This window comes from Chenopodium album, chromosome 25 (genome assembly GCF_948465745.1).
Source record: "Chenopodium album chromosome 25, dcCheAlbu1.1, whole genome shotgun sequence".
Lineage (NCBI taxonomy): Eukaryota > Viridiplantae > Streptophyta > Magnoliopsida > Caryophyllales > Amaranthaceae > Chenopodium > Chenopodium album.
The window spans coordinates 16,362,619-16,378,069 of record NC_137858.1 but is presented as its reverse complement, the minus strand read 5'-3'; the positions used below and the strand labels follow the sequence as shown (position 1 = coordinate 16,378,069).

Sequence of the window (15,451 nt, the reverse complement as noted above, 5' to 3'; positions counted from 1 at the left end):
GACGTGAGTTTAACTCTAGTGCTCCCTCCATTTTTTTTTTTTTTTCATTATTCAACATTTGACCCCAACGAAGTTATACACAATTGAGTTGAATTTTTTTAAATTTAGGTCAAGTTAGATTAGTTTGGTCACTTAACTTAAATTCTGGTAAATTTATTACATTGGGTTAGAGTTTATTTCAATTTAGTTCATGTCTTATTCGACTTTACTTGTTCGACGTGAGTCAACATCAGTTCGAAACGGGTTTGTACCAACCTAGTTTATTTGGCCCATGTTTGGACCGATTGAGTATCGAGATCGGATCATATCCTAGCGAGAAAACTATAGATTCGAGTCAAGTATGTAAGATTAAATATTTAAATGTGTCTCGAATTAAATTGGCCTGGACTAAGTTCAAATAAGATGATTCCTCAAGTAGGGTCGAGTTTGAATCAAGGGTATAGGTCAAGTTTGTATTGTATAAGCCTTAGGTTCAAATCAAGTATAGATATGTAATCCCATCAACATACACAAGTTTTAAATATTTGTAATAAAAGTTGAATACATCAAATCGAGTTGTCCTATACTCTTAAGTAATGAAAATACGAGTTCAATTAGGTCATTACTTATGTTTGAGTTAAATTGGGTGAGATTCAACCCTCAAGTTGATTAGGGTATCAGATTGAGTTGATTCAATTTACAAATAATTCAATTGATTCAAGTTATGGTTGACTTAAGGTCACATCTAGAATAATAGTGTGTGTTGAATTGGATAGATCCTGGGTCTTATTAAGTCAGGTCGAACTAAATCACAATTTATATAAAGTTGAACTTGATTCCAAATTATGCCACATCAGAAAAATTACAGTTCTTCTCAAATTAAGTCCTTTTATATTATTTAATTTATCGATCAGGTAAAGGGATCCCCATTCTCAAGATCCAAACTTAACTCACAAATGAGAAACCATAACCAATTAGATCAAGCTACCTTACTTTATTTTGAAGTGAAATGAATAGAGAGGTGTCAAAATAGCGGTCTATCAAATTAAATAAAGAGTACAAAAATGGTAGAATGTGATACGACCAATAGCAATAGTCAACTTCATACTGCTACAATTACAAACACTGCAGTTTCACCAACACCCCTAACACTGCATGCCTACATTTACTTCTTTCATCTATTTGCAAGAAAAAATATTCGTCGGTGTAGTATTACTGTATTAGTAGTAGTTAGAATTTAACACACTACAATTCTTGGAACTAGTTCATCATTATTGTTATCTTCTCTAGCCGCGTAAGTTTTGCAAATTGCACTGCTACACATACATACATTTGACATTTTTGCAATTGCACTTTGTTTCAATATTTACTCACTACTTGTATGATTTAATTTGACTTGCATGTCAAGAAATTTGAGAATTGGTTGTTGCGTACTTTGCATTCAATTGTACTTGCTATATTTATGTCTTGCTTTACTTTATGTTTATTATTTCAAGGATTGTAATTTTGATCTCAAAGCCTTGTAATAGTATGTGATTAGGCATCACCCATTCACCCCCTACTCTCTACACTTGCTCTCTATGTGCTTAGCCTAACCTATGCATGTATTTTGAATTAATTCAAAAAGATGATCACCTTTCCAAACCTTACTAATTGCTAATTCAAAGACCATAAACAAGCATATTTCAAAATGTTGGATGTGTTCAAAGTACTTTGCAATGTGCACCAAACCGATGAAAGATAAATCGAATGCTTCGGACATTGCAAAGTACAGTACTTTGAACACTTTTTAAAGGTTCGATTAAATAGGTAATAAATTGTAGACAGTTCATGGTTTGAAAACATTTTGACTTTTGAGTTAAACACGTCATTGTATAAATACAAATCATTTTAAATTGTTTATAGGTTAAAGTGGTTCAGTTTAAACAATAGCTTTTCTTCGTTTAAACGATTTTGGGTTAGAAGTGGTTCGAGAATTTTATGATTTTACTATTTGAGAATTTTAAACGGCCGTGATTATATATATATATATATATATATATATATATATATATATATATATATATATATATATATATATATATATATATATATATATATATATATACTCTCTCTAAATTTATTTTAGTGTTTCAGTTTATTATTTATCCCACTAATATTTTGTAAAACAAAAACTTTTGTATACATCCGGTTTACACTAATATTAGTGTACATCGAGCAATATAAGGGTAACTTTAAGCCAATTATTTAAGGTAACTTTAAGCCAATTATTTAAGGTAACTTTTTGCCCTAGCTTTTTTGGGTAACTTTGAACATAAAATGATTTTTTTTATATATATATAAATAGAACAAGAAAAGTTTTATAAGGGTAATAAAATTACTTCCAATCACTAAGAATTGAATTTTAGTCATTTAAAATGTCATTCTTTACCAATAAAGCGTATATTATTTTCATTTGAATTGGGTTACTTTTATACATATTTGAGTAATTTTCATTCATTTTAAGGGTAACTTTTAATCACTTTGAGAGATCTTTATAATGGATGTACAATAATTATTGTAAACTCGATTTTTTAAAAAGTTTGTGTTTGCGAAATGTATTAATTTCCTTTGCTAAAGAATTCTCAAATCTTTACGTTTTTTACTCCAACGTTTTAACCATTCCTTGAAAACTTTCTTAAATCTTATTCTTGGTTCTCTTTTAAAACTCCCTTAATTTTTCTTGGATGCTCTTCCTCTTTCTCATTCTATTCTCTTTTTTTAATTTCAAATGGTTATCTTGTTATGTCCTTTTCTTTATATCGTATGATTCCTTATGATGATTTATGTTAGTCAACACCAAATCGTTTTGGGACTAGGTTTTGTTGTTGTCGTTGTAAGATTGAGCAATCTAGTAGCTTGTTTTTAGGGCCTGTTCTCATACGATTATTTTCAGTTCAGTTCAATCCAGTTTAGTTCCTAATTTCCTTCTCTTATAAAATATTCAGTTCAATTCAGTTCATCTTATTTCAGTCAATGAGAGCATGCCCTTAGTTTGGTGCATTTGTACGTGAACTTCATTTCTTTTTTTAATGTATGATTGAGTTGATATTGAAATAAATTCTATTTCCGTTTCATTTTTTTGCAACTTTGAGGTACTATTTGTAAGATATAAAATATTCCAAAGTTGCAAAAATATAAAACCGAGGTAGTATGTACTATGTTCGAAGTATATATATATATATATATATAATAAACTAATAATTCGATGTAAGATGTCAAAATTAATCCTTTAATAAAATAAAGTAAATAATGATATACACCAACAAGAGTATAATATTAAGGCGTTTTGATCTAAAAACATTGCTTAAACTAGTTTTGGAAGGGGAAGTGGGGTTTACATAACTAAATAAAATTTTAAATAAAACCATACCAAGCACATTGGTGACAATACATAAATTTATGCCATAATTCAGTGTATTATACAAGCAACCACTAAGCAAACCATGACACAAAGTTTCAATAGTATGATCTCAAACCTTACATAAGAGAGAGATATAATACATAGAGATTCGATTGAGCCAAATTGTATCTCAATTTTATTCATTAACTACAAAGAAATATATGTTGTTAGTACACTAACTAGTATTGGTATATTTCATTTGGTATAGTTAGTGTGTATGGGATGTTAGTTGTCAGTGGTTCAACATTATAAAACCCATGTTGCTCCTCAACCTGCAAGTGTGGAAGAAAAAGTTTATACATCGTAAACAAAATCAATAATTCCCTCTGTTCAGAATTAATAGTCATACTTATAATATGATACAGTATGAACTACTAATATGATAATTAAATTCGGAAGGACCAAAATATTTATTATAAGCAAAATGTCAAGGAATGATGACAAATTAAGCCAAATCAAATTAAGCAATGTGTTGTTAGTACACTAACCTTTTGTTGAAGATACTTGTTGGCAGCCCTCAGGACACCCTCCTTTACAATCAAATCAAATAAATTTTCTATTAAATTAAGAAAACAATGGATTGTATAAGTAAAAAGATTTGTACCGTTACAAAATAAAATGCACCAAATGTAAAGCAGTATTTTAATAAAGCCTTTTAGTTTCCATGCATGGTAAAAAAGTTATCGTTCAATAGTTCGTATGTTTTTTTCTTTTTTTAAAATTTGCTAAACCTGAATTTGCGTCTTTGAAAAAAAAAATTTCTCTATCAAACCATCTCCAATGGTGAGACTCAACTTTGAGTATTGAAACAAAATGAGTTATTTTTAATGTTTACCTCTAATGATGAGACTCAAAGTTGAGTATCTAAACTTAGCAACTTTCTTTTAGAGTTGCTAAATTTACATACCAACATATTGGTATCCTTTGCAAAAAATATTCTCTCTCTCCTAAAAAAACTCACTCAGGTCTCATATAAGTAACCTCTCAAAAATTGTAGCATTTAAATTATAGTATAATATGTCCCTAATTTCTTCCTTTAAAAAAACTATTCTAACTACAACTTTCCCAAAATTAAGCAAAAACAATCCAAGAACCGCAATTGCCAAATTAGATGAAAAAAAAAGCTCAATTAGACGATTCAAACTAACCTTGTTCTTCAGAACTTGAATCTCCTGAAACATAATTTTCATCTGCAATTGGATAATGAGTAAATTAATTTTGGTCCAATTATAGATTCTACGTACTTTTTTCATTACTACATAAATTTTTTTTTTAAGTAATTGACCACAATGGCACAAACTATGGGTGTAGGTACGCGAGGAAACAAAATCTCGACTTGGTACAAAGTTACAAACGTACAAACTATAATAATGAATGAAATATATGGTACTATAGGGCCCGAAGCTCCGTGATTTTATTGGCTTTAAATTTCAATTTTATAACGCTTTCCTTTAATAATGTAAACACGGGTTATGATACAATATTTGTGGGATAGAGGAAGTACTGAATTGATATATTTTATATTTTTATTAGTGCGAAAAAACTAAAAAAAAAAATACCGTAAGAGGAAATACAAAGTAGAGTGAAAAAAAAAAAAAAAAAAGAAAGCACCTTAGTAGCACGAATTTGGTAAATCCACGACTCGAGATGCTTTTCCAGTGCATGCAGTTCATCCAATGTCATTGCTCCTTCTGCCCCTCCAAATATGGACCTATTTCCAGCTCAATTTTTTTTCCCATTTTTGTAGCAAATTAATCTCATGAATTTCATGTATATAATAAATTGATCTATTGCATGTCTATTGATGTATTAAAACTTCGTAGTGCATGGTATATATGTTTACGTACATGCGTAGTAGTATGATGTGAAGATTAATAACATTTAATATGTGACCAAACTCTCCTTCTATATAGACTTGGTTTAATCAAATAAAGTTTATACCACATGTCCCTTAACCACGTTGATATTATGTTATATAATAATCTTCTAATAACCTATGTACTCCATGCTTAGTAGTATGTTTAATTGCAGCTTTATTTTGTACGAGTAATTGACCAAATTTGTTTGAACTTATTTTATTAAAAATTTATAAAACTTATGAGTTATGACTATGCAAAACGCGAACATAATATGGCCTAAGCCTACTAATAAATCCGATGCACCCTTAAGTCATCATAAGACCAATTGCAAAATCACAAGATCCTATCCCGTAATTAAGTAAATCCTTAGCTTGATCATCATAGCATGTGAGACCTCGAGCATTTTATCATTGATAACATGCAATTAAAGGGAAAAAAAATTGTGATTTTGAAAAGGATTAATAAAGGGATTTAGCTACTTGCCTCTTCTTTATTTTAGACAATTAGTCCAATAATAAACAAATAATTAAAACAAATATTATGGTGATGGTTCTTATACCGTACCAGAGCCCTTTCTCCAGTAATTTGATCTCATGTGTCATCATGTTGACTTCATCCTTGGATTCCTATTCCAAAAAACGCTAAATAATTAATGACTGAGTTACTTTTCTGCGCATATTATGTGTATATTCTCTATCACTACAAGTATAACTGAAAAACTAATACATGCAAGTATCTAATTATGGCATTACAATAGTTTAAATTAAAGCCATGTATGTAGAAAATTGATCATATACAAGTTATACATTATATATCAATAAAACACACTATGGTATAATTTTTCTTAGAACTCATGCAATTGAATGTACATCAAACCAAATGCTCCACTCACCAAATTTCATTACTTCAATCAACTTACTATGTGCATGCATGATAGTATTATACGCAACCATTGCAATTTTGAATTAGTTTATAATTTTATATATGTAAATTCATTCCAAGACATAATTTTATAACAATTTTTAATTTTGTAATGTATCCATTCAAAAAGATATATAGATTACATATGAATTTTGTAATAATGATAAAGAGTTAGAAAATTTATGCAAAGTAGTTTTTGCTAAAAAATAACTTGAAATAATGAAGATTTTCAAAATACCTTGATGGACTAATATTATTTCAAAAGCACTTATACTTTGTATCAAAATACCTTGATGGACCAATATTATTTCAAAAGCACTTATACTTTATATGAGAGATAAGAATTATACTTTTTGAAAGAAAAAAATACGTTCATATATTAAAACATACATTCAAAGATAATAATTAAAACATAGATTAATATTTTTACAACCTCCGTTATTATTATGTGCAATAAAGGGGTATTATTTGTGAGACATAAAATAATCCTTTGTTACACAGAATAATTAACGGAGGTAGTATGTTAATGCATGGGAGAAGTGCAATACCAGTAAGTGCTTCTGTGTGACACTATCACATTCAGCTGGGAGAAAACCACTTGTGCACTTCATGTACTTCTCAATCAGCCCTTGCATGGTTCTTTATAAAATGTACACTAGTTAGCAACTAACAACAAATAATAATATATGTAATAAATTTATAAGAATTTTTGCTTAAATTTATGGATACTTGGTTTATTTTCTACATACCTTCTATGTTTTGAGTATAACCCTGTTTAAATAAATAAATGTAGTTATTATATTTTGATTAGCTTTTTGTGAAATTTTTTCCCCCCTGAAAATCTTCTAGAATTTCTCTTTGTGTACTTCAGGGCCGTCTCCGACAATTTGGTGGCCCTGTTCTAACTTTTAAAATTGGGCCCTTCAATTTTAGAGGACTATTTTAAAAGGTTAAAAATTATTATTATTATAAAATAGCTTTTTTTTCAAGTACAGTACTACAAATTATTATAGAGCTTAAATATTCATAGTAATAAGTTTAATAACAATTCAATAAAACAACAAACAAAAACTTTTTATTTAAAGGGTGTCATCCTTTTAATATTTTTTGAAGCAAAATCCACAAATATATCTTTATAATCAAAGATGAATTTTTAGGTTTTAGTTTGAAAATGATGGTCTTTTACGAGGAAAAAGGTGAATTTGTAAGGTTATAATTTTTATTTTTTTAAATTATGGGGCCCTGATTTTGGGGGGCCCTGTTACGTGTGTGAGAAAAAACATGTCTAAAAACATGTCTAAATAAGTAAAAATAAGGTGATGTAAACAGGGTCTTAGTCCAAAACCAAGCTCATGCCAAAAACTTGTTTCCAAACCCGTGATTTTGTGAACAGACGCCAAGTTAGTATTATATTTAAATCTTAAGTTTTAAGTTACCAAAAATACATAATAATGATTGGGTCGGGCTAACCCAAAATTTGGGCCCTAAAAAACTGCCTACCTAATAAGTAAGAGCTTTTTCAAAAATAAAATAAAATAAATAAATAAAATTAAAAAAAAAATTATTAAGAGTAATTAGTATTCCGTAGGTACGTAGTGTTATCTTTATATGTACTTTTTTTTTTTACGAGATCTTTATATGTATTTGGAGTGAAGAACAAATAGTAAGAGATAGTGATATGCTTGTGAACTAAAGTCTATTTGCTTCATCTTATTTTACTTTATTTAGAAAAAGTTAAGATAATTTTAGATAATATAAGCTCTTAAAAAATAAGTTCAATAATATAACATCAAATAATATATTTTCAGAGAAAATACATTTAAATAATAACTTTAGACAAAATGAGTTCACAAATTTTAAATAAATAAGTTCATATTAATTCATATAAAATAAAATAAGTACATATAAAATAAATTAGGTCAAATGAAATAAAATATATTTGTTCAAATAAAATAAAGTATGTTCTTATAAAATAAAATTAAATAACAATGAGGCAACTTTTGTGAGATGGATAAATGATAATGATAATAATAATAATAAGCTAACAATTTCATTTCTTAACTTGTATCACAAAATAAATAATTAATTAAAACCTATGTCAAAAAATAAAATCTTCGGAATTTCAAGTAATTTAAATTAGAATACATTTTTTGTCTCACCATTTATTTTTTACAACACATACATGATTTTAATTTTATTGAACACTCCAACAAGGAAAAAATAAAAAAAATAAAAAAATTAAGGGTAACCTTATTATACCCTAATAGTAACATATACTTATCCATCATATCAATAAATTCATTTATTTCTAAGGGTAACCTTAATTTATTTAAGGTAATGTATCATACTAGTAACATACATCAATATAATTTTTTTTTCTTTTAAAAGTAACCTTTTGTTAGTTCATTTCAATGACCGTTCTTCTTGTGGCCTTAAGCCTTATGACTTAAAAAATTAAGAGTTAGGTCCCCTTCATTTCACCTTATTTTTGCTGAAATGAAATAATTTTTACTGAACTGAAATTATTTTTGCTGAACTGAAATTATTTTTATGAATGAAATTAATTTTAGTGAAGTGTAATTATTTTTGCTGAACTGAATTTATTTCTACTGATTTTCTGTTACTTTTCTTCTTTTATGTTACTGAATTTTACTGAACTGAAATTATTTTTGCTGAAATGAAATTATTTTTATAGAACTAAAATTACTTTTACTAAATATCACGAGTAATTTTTTAAGGTGAAGTGAACAAGGCCTAGGTTGCCTCCCTCTTCTCTCTCCTCCCTCCTCTAAGGTTTTTGTTTTATTGACCGTTTAAATGAAAATAGTCTAATTTTATGCGACCCTTTTTTCTTTAAATTAATAATAGTTTTTTTGCTTTGTTTTGCTTTTCTCTCCATTTGTAAAAGTCTATCCTAATTTTCCAGATATTTTCTAATTTTTTAGGATTTTTATTCCTATATATGGATGAAAATTTTATTTTTAGGGTTGTAATAAATAGTTGGGAGGTAATTTGGATTTATATGGATTTAGGGTTTTTCATCAACCCTACTATCAAAACATCACTGCTAGCGTCAAGTTTGAAGCGTTGGAGTGATGCGAGCTATGTCATATATGCAAAATAGTTATAGTTTTGATTATAAAAGTTATGCTATCTCTAAATAAAAATGTGGTTTACAAATCTTTATTATAATTATACATGTTGTAGGTTATTTATTAAAGACATTATTGTTCTTCTCGTTATATTTGTGATAATCAATAAAAAAAAATAACTTTACTTGTTTGATAGATAATTTCACTATGCCAATAATATAACCCTATTAAAAAAAAAGTTAAACCTCTACTACTCAATTAATTTTATTTCTTATATGTAAAGTGTTCACATCATTAATTGATTATGTTGCATTGCTATCACATGCGGAGTATAAGAATTTGCATTGAACATAGAGTAATGATGTATTAAAAAACAAAGTATAAAATTATATAGTACTCATAATAGTTTATAAAAAATATAGAATATATTCTTTCTCATCAATCCCCCAATCGTTTCTCCATTGAGATATCTCTACCTAGAATTTAACAATTTAAAAAACGTGACGACCAATTGATGCTATAATCTAGAAGACTTTTAAGATATATAATGAAGCCATAAGTCCAAAAGGCCAAAAAGGTTTTTGAAGTTGTAATTTTTTTTATAGGATAAAAAAAAACAAAAATAACTAAAATTTGTGTAATGGCACGTAAAATTAGAAAGTTTTCCCGTTCTACTCCCTTTGTACAATTTTGCTTTTTGTTTGTTCATGGTTTTCAATGTATTAATTTGATTATGAATATTAGAAACTTGATTATGAATAATTTAATAGTATGTTGTTACAAATTATATATATAAAAAAATTATATATTGAAAACACGATATATTAACAATTTTAATAAGATCTCACTTAATAATATTTTCTTTAGTATAATAGTGAAAATTTACATCAAAAATTATGAAAGTGATATTCAAAAGAGATATGATTCAATTATTTATTAAGCGCAATTGAGAACATAGTTAAGGGCCTCTTCTCTTACGTAACATAGTTTAAGAGCCTGTTCTCTTACGTCGAAATTCAGTTCAGTTCAGTTCAGCTCAATTCAGTTCAGTTCAGTTCAGCTCCTTATTTCCTTCTCTTATAAAATATTCAGTTCAGTTCAGTTCAGTTCAGTTCAGCTCCTAATTTCCTTCTCTTATGAAATATTCAGTTCGGTTCAGTTCAGTTCAGTTCAGCTCAGCTCAGTTCTGTTTCAGTTCAGTTCAGTTTAGTTCAGTTCAATTTAGTTCAGTTCAACTGAGTTCAGTCAATGAGAACATGCCTTTTGTTAAGTGCATCACTTCTATATGTTCGAAGATGTTTTTTTTTAAATGGAATAGGGACGAGGGGTGATTTCATTAAATAATAGTCATTCGGCACTTACAATCATCCCTTAAGAGATATAAATTCTGAATACAAGAATTAAACAACCCTAAACTAATGGCATCGCTTCATTCCGAACTGCTCCTAGATTATTTTAGATGTCTTTGCATCGTTTTTTACGGAGCTCCATTGATATATAATAGCAAAAGTCACAAAATATGTTCAATGTTTAAACAAGTATATTTAAGTGTATTTTTATTTTTTTATTTATTTTAATATAAGTATATTATAGTGAATTTTTAAGTGTGTAAATGGTAAAGTTAAAAATTTTAATACTTCTTATATTGGTAAAAAAAAATAAAAGTTAATGAAAGAATATTTTATTCAAACAAAGATCGAGAGTTTAAAAAAAATGAGTGAAAAGAATATTTATAATGGATGGATATTTTCAATTTAAAAGAGATGCACGTATTTATAAATAGAGGGGTCTTTGAAAGAAAATATTAATGGAGGAAATAAAATGCCAAAGGTTATACTTTTTTGAGCTGATCACCTTTTTTCATCAAAATGATCAAATCAAGCCTAAGGGTCCGTTTTTAAGTTTGGTTCCACTTTTGTCTGGAATTATTTTATCTAGAATTAATTTATTTTATCTAAATTTATTTCATATGTAGTATTTAATTTTTGCTGAACTCATTTTACTTTATTTTATCCGAACTTACTTTATTTTATTATTTTTTTTTCAAATACTGATACAAAAAATCATTTTTTTTTAAAAAAAAATCTGATTTATATTTTTTTCCTGATAGGACTAGATAATGCCCGAGTCACGCTCAATTTTATAAATCAATATGAAGTAGTAATTGAAGTTAAAAACCTCTATATAAATGTAACTCGATAGTCAGCCATAAATAAATAAATAATGAAATAAAAATAAATATAGAAAAAAAGAAAAAAGTGGAGTTTAGGAGGAAAAATTTCCTCCAAAAAAAAAAAACTCAGCTTTAGGTTTTTAGTGTAGGTATATAGATGAGTTTGTGATAACATGGAGGATAGTTTGATAACTTTATTTTCTTAAATTTTCGGATGGTTCCCTTTAGGCCAGGTTTTCTTTTTGGGAGTGTTTTTTGGTTCCCTCTAAGGTTCTCTTGGGAGGGTTTTTCTAGCCTCCATTGCTAGATTTTTTTTTTGCTTTTTTTGAAGGTTTTCCTTCACCCTTTTCCTTTTCTATCTTTTTCTTTCATCTCTTTTCTTCTGGTCTCAATTGTAAATTTTTGTAAGGGCTTCCACCGGTGTTTTAATCGGTGGTAAGCCCCAAAAAAACTTTTTGATTGCTTTCAATAAATGGATCACATCTTTATAATGGTGTTTATCCTATAAGGTTTAATTTCTTCGTTTGTTCATCTGCCAAAGATTAAAGATTTAGGGTTTCATTACCTTCGGACGTATTTAGAAGGCCATGTGATATGTTTTTTCACCCAAACGACTATTTATCCGTGGATCTCAAACCGAATTAGTGCTAACTCACTAATTGTATTGCTTCGGATGGAATTTTTTTTATTAAGACTATCGTTGATCGAATTTACGATATAACTAGTTTTAAGGTGATTCGCACTAGTGTTGGATTTATAGATTTCCTTTGCATTGTTTTTAAGTGCCGTTTAACTATCTTTTGTTAATAAAATCCTTTTTCTTCTTGTCAGAAAATAAAAAAATAATAAAAAACACTTTATTTTCTTAAATAACTTTACTATAGATTGTGAAAATTAATTCGCTCTACATAACAAAAAAAATGTTTTACTGAGTAAGAAATTTTAAGGACAATACTTTATTTATTTTATTTTATTTTTTATTTTTTTATTTTTTTATTTTTATTTTGAGAATTCAACCATACTTGGAGAGACTAATCGTGAGTTCGTGACCACCGTTTGTGATTAGTGTATGTTATGCATTTAAATTTTTTTATCTAATACTAGAGTGTACACGTGCTCATACACGGGATATATGTAGTATATATATATTTAAGAGAAAAAAATAGTAAAAATGATAGTTATTAAAGAGTGGTTACTGATTTATTATTATTATTATTTTTAAATAGAGGGCTATATTTTAATTGAGTGATATGGGTAATTATGAGTAAAAATGGTGGTTATTGGTTATTTTTATCAAAAAAAAAAATTAAAAAATAGAAGGGCTAGAATTGCAAGGATGGGAATTTGGAGGGCTGTGAATGAACGTTGGGAAAAAAAATCTGTAATTATGTACTAGATTTGTTGTATTAGACTATTAGCAAATTATTATTATTATCCCTTCAAAAAAAAATTATTATTATCGTTATTAATCATAGTAGCAGTAAGTGGACAGCTAGTTCTTACAGTGGTACATGTACATCCAACAATTTATTTTGTTTGAAATTATTTTTTCTAAAATAATTTATTTGTATTATGGGAACTAATTTTTTTCTGAAATTATTTTCTCTAAATTTATTTTATCTAAACTTAATTTTTTTTGTTAAATAAGATAAAGTTAGTCATATGGAACATGAAACCAACAAATCTTAAGACAAATATCTATGTTGCAATAACCAATATCTATTATTTTATAGGTCACTAACTCTTTATTAGATATGGCAATCTCATCATAAACTTCAATAAATATTCTACTTAATGGAACCCATGACCTCTTGTTTATTAAAGTTTAACTTTTAAAACAACTCCAAATGACACATCATATGTTGAGAAAGTTAATTTATATTATAAATTATAAATATTTAATCTTCAACATATATATCTATATTTTTACAATTTAAAATGATAAATCTCCTATCTTTCAATACATTTGCTAACACCTTTATTTAAAATATATAACGACCTAAATATATGTTACAATTTTTAAGTTAATGGTTTTCTTTGTGCCACAATGTGTGTTAGCTTTCAAAGAAGTTTTAAGAACTTAAAAACTAAAATTCCATTTTTTTTTGAAAATTTAAGCACTTGTAACTAATACGGACCATAAAATTTAGATTACTAAATAATGGACAGTGAATTTTGATGTTTTGCAAAATAAATTTCAAAGGCACTACTTTTCATGCATAAAATATCGATCTAAAGATAATAAAAGTATATTTATAAAAAATACATACAATGACCTGAGTTATCTCCCAAGCCAATAAACCTAATTAAAGATGTTACATGTAAAATGTGTACGTACGTACTTACCCTTTAGTAGCAAGTTCATAGAGTTTGCCTTGAGGTGAAAAAACAATAACCCCAATATCAGCATCACAAAGAACAGATAACTCTTTAGCCTTCTTCAGCAACCCTGCTCGCCTCTTGCAGAACGTCACTTGCCTATGCACCGGGTTCACTATCCGCTTCAGCTGCACCTTTCCTCGCGCCATTCTATCAATCTTTGATCTCCAAATTTATGTATGTATCCTTTCCTCGCGTGTTCTTCAGAAATTATTAACCAACAAATTAATATTCGATCAATGAAATTTTTTTGTAAAGTAATAAATTTTTTGTGTGTTTTTTGAATGCTTAATAGCAAACAACCCCCCACTAGTTTGAACTAGCTTCGGAGTTGCCGCTTGTAAATTTGTGTGTTTTTGCTTCTGAAATGAAGCGTTTGTTTTCTTCATTCTTAGCTATTGAGACCTCCTATATATACAAGTACAACTTTTTTCTTTGTCAAAAAAAAAAAAAAAAAGTACAACTTTTTTTAAAAATCATTTAGAAATAATTATAGGATGATACTTTTATTATTTTCTTTAACGTAACTTTTTATGTTGGACTACCCTCAATTTTATTTTATTTTATTTCATTCTAATATTTTGAGAATTTATTTATTAAAATTTAGTATCACTTTTTTAGTGCTATTCCAAGGTGGCTAAATATGGCTTAAAATTAAAATATTCTGATGCTTTGGAATGACATATATAATTGATTGTTCAGTGGGTTTGCGAATGTTAGACAGTCTTTCAAGGTTATTATTCTTTGTTAAAATTGCAGACACTTGTACGGATAAAGGGGGGGTATGATCTTCAAAGAATCACAAGTTATTCATCAAAATTAAAGCCAATTAAAGGAGGGATATTACAACTGTTGCCATGTTCCAAGCTCACAAGTGCTTAGCCCGGACGATGTCATGAGTGTTGTGGCGTATGTCTACGTACGTACGATACGATGAGTGTGGATATTTATTGTGAACTTATATACGTTTGTCAATTTAAAAGAAAGATGTCTATAAAAATTGATTAGAAAACAATTTAATGTTACTAATAACTAGTTTTTGGCCCCTTGCAATGCACGGATTTATTAAAGTATGATTTGTTAATAATACTGTAATAGTTAATTGAATTAAAGTTAATAAAAATTAAATGACTTTTGTAACACTTTTTTTATATAAAAAAAAAGTTGAATTTATTAATGTCTATCCTTTAAAAGAATTTTAATTTTTTTATAGAAATTTTTTTTTTAAAAAAAAATAGAGCATTTTTGGAGGGAAAATTTTTCACAAAATCATGCCAAGTGTCCCTCCGGTGATTACTTTACTAATTAGTATATATACTCCCTCCGTGTTTTTTAAGTGATACATTTTTCATTTCCGGCCGTATTTTTTTTAAGTGATACATTTCCTTTTTTGGCAAAACAATACATTAAAATATTATATCTCTCTCCTCTCATGGTCCCCACCCAAACCCACTACTACTTTTTTATTATATCTTTCCTCTCACATTCATTACTTTTCAATAAACTATTAACCCCACTATCTTTCTTTAACAATTTTTTAATACTCCACTACCCCACTTACCTCTTGTTCTGGGTGTTTTTGTCCCTCGGGAGAGTTACAGCTCGA

At 27.8% G+C, this 15,451-nt stretch overlaps 1 protein-coding gene across 1 annotated transcript; it reads right to left on the bottom strand.

Moving 5' to 3' along the window:
* Positions 1-3,405: 3,405 nt before the first annotated feature.
* Positions 3,406-14,275, bottom strand: LOC145615025 (agamous-like MADS-box protein AGL12). The gene is made up of 7 exons (XM_081670105.1): positions 13,813-14,275; positions 6,750-6,840; positions 5,845-5,906; positions 5,033-5,132; positions 4,570-4,611; positions 3,910-3,951; positions 3,406-3,693 (listed from the first exon to the last, which is right to left on the bottom strand). Exons 1-7 carry the CDS (start codon positions 13,992-13,994, stop codon positions 3,601-3,603), a joined length of 612 nt encoding a protein of 203 aa, XP_081526231.1. The 5' UTR covers positions 13,995-14,275; the 3' UTR covers positions 3,406-3,600.
* Between the last annotated feature and the right edge of the window lie 1,176 nt (positions 14,276-15,451).

Bases quoted from the DNA above. Each gene is read 5' to 3' on its own strand.
- LOC145615025 (XM_081670105.1), bottom strand. From the start codon at position 13,994: ATGGCGCGAGGAAAGGTGCAGCTGAAGCGGATAGTGAACCCGGTGCAT. The intron at 5,907-6,749 runs GTATTGCACTTC...TTTTTGGAATAG, and splicing joins TCACACAGAAGCACTTACTG to GAATCCAAGGATGAAGTCAA. The intron at 4,612-5,032 runs GTGCTTTCTTTT...ATCCAATTGCAG, and splicing joins ACCAAATTCGTGCTACTAAG to ATGAAAATTATGTTTCAGGA.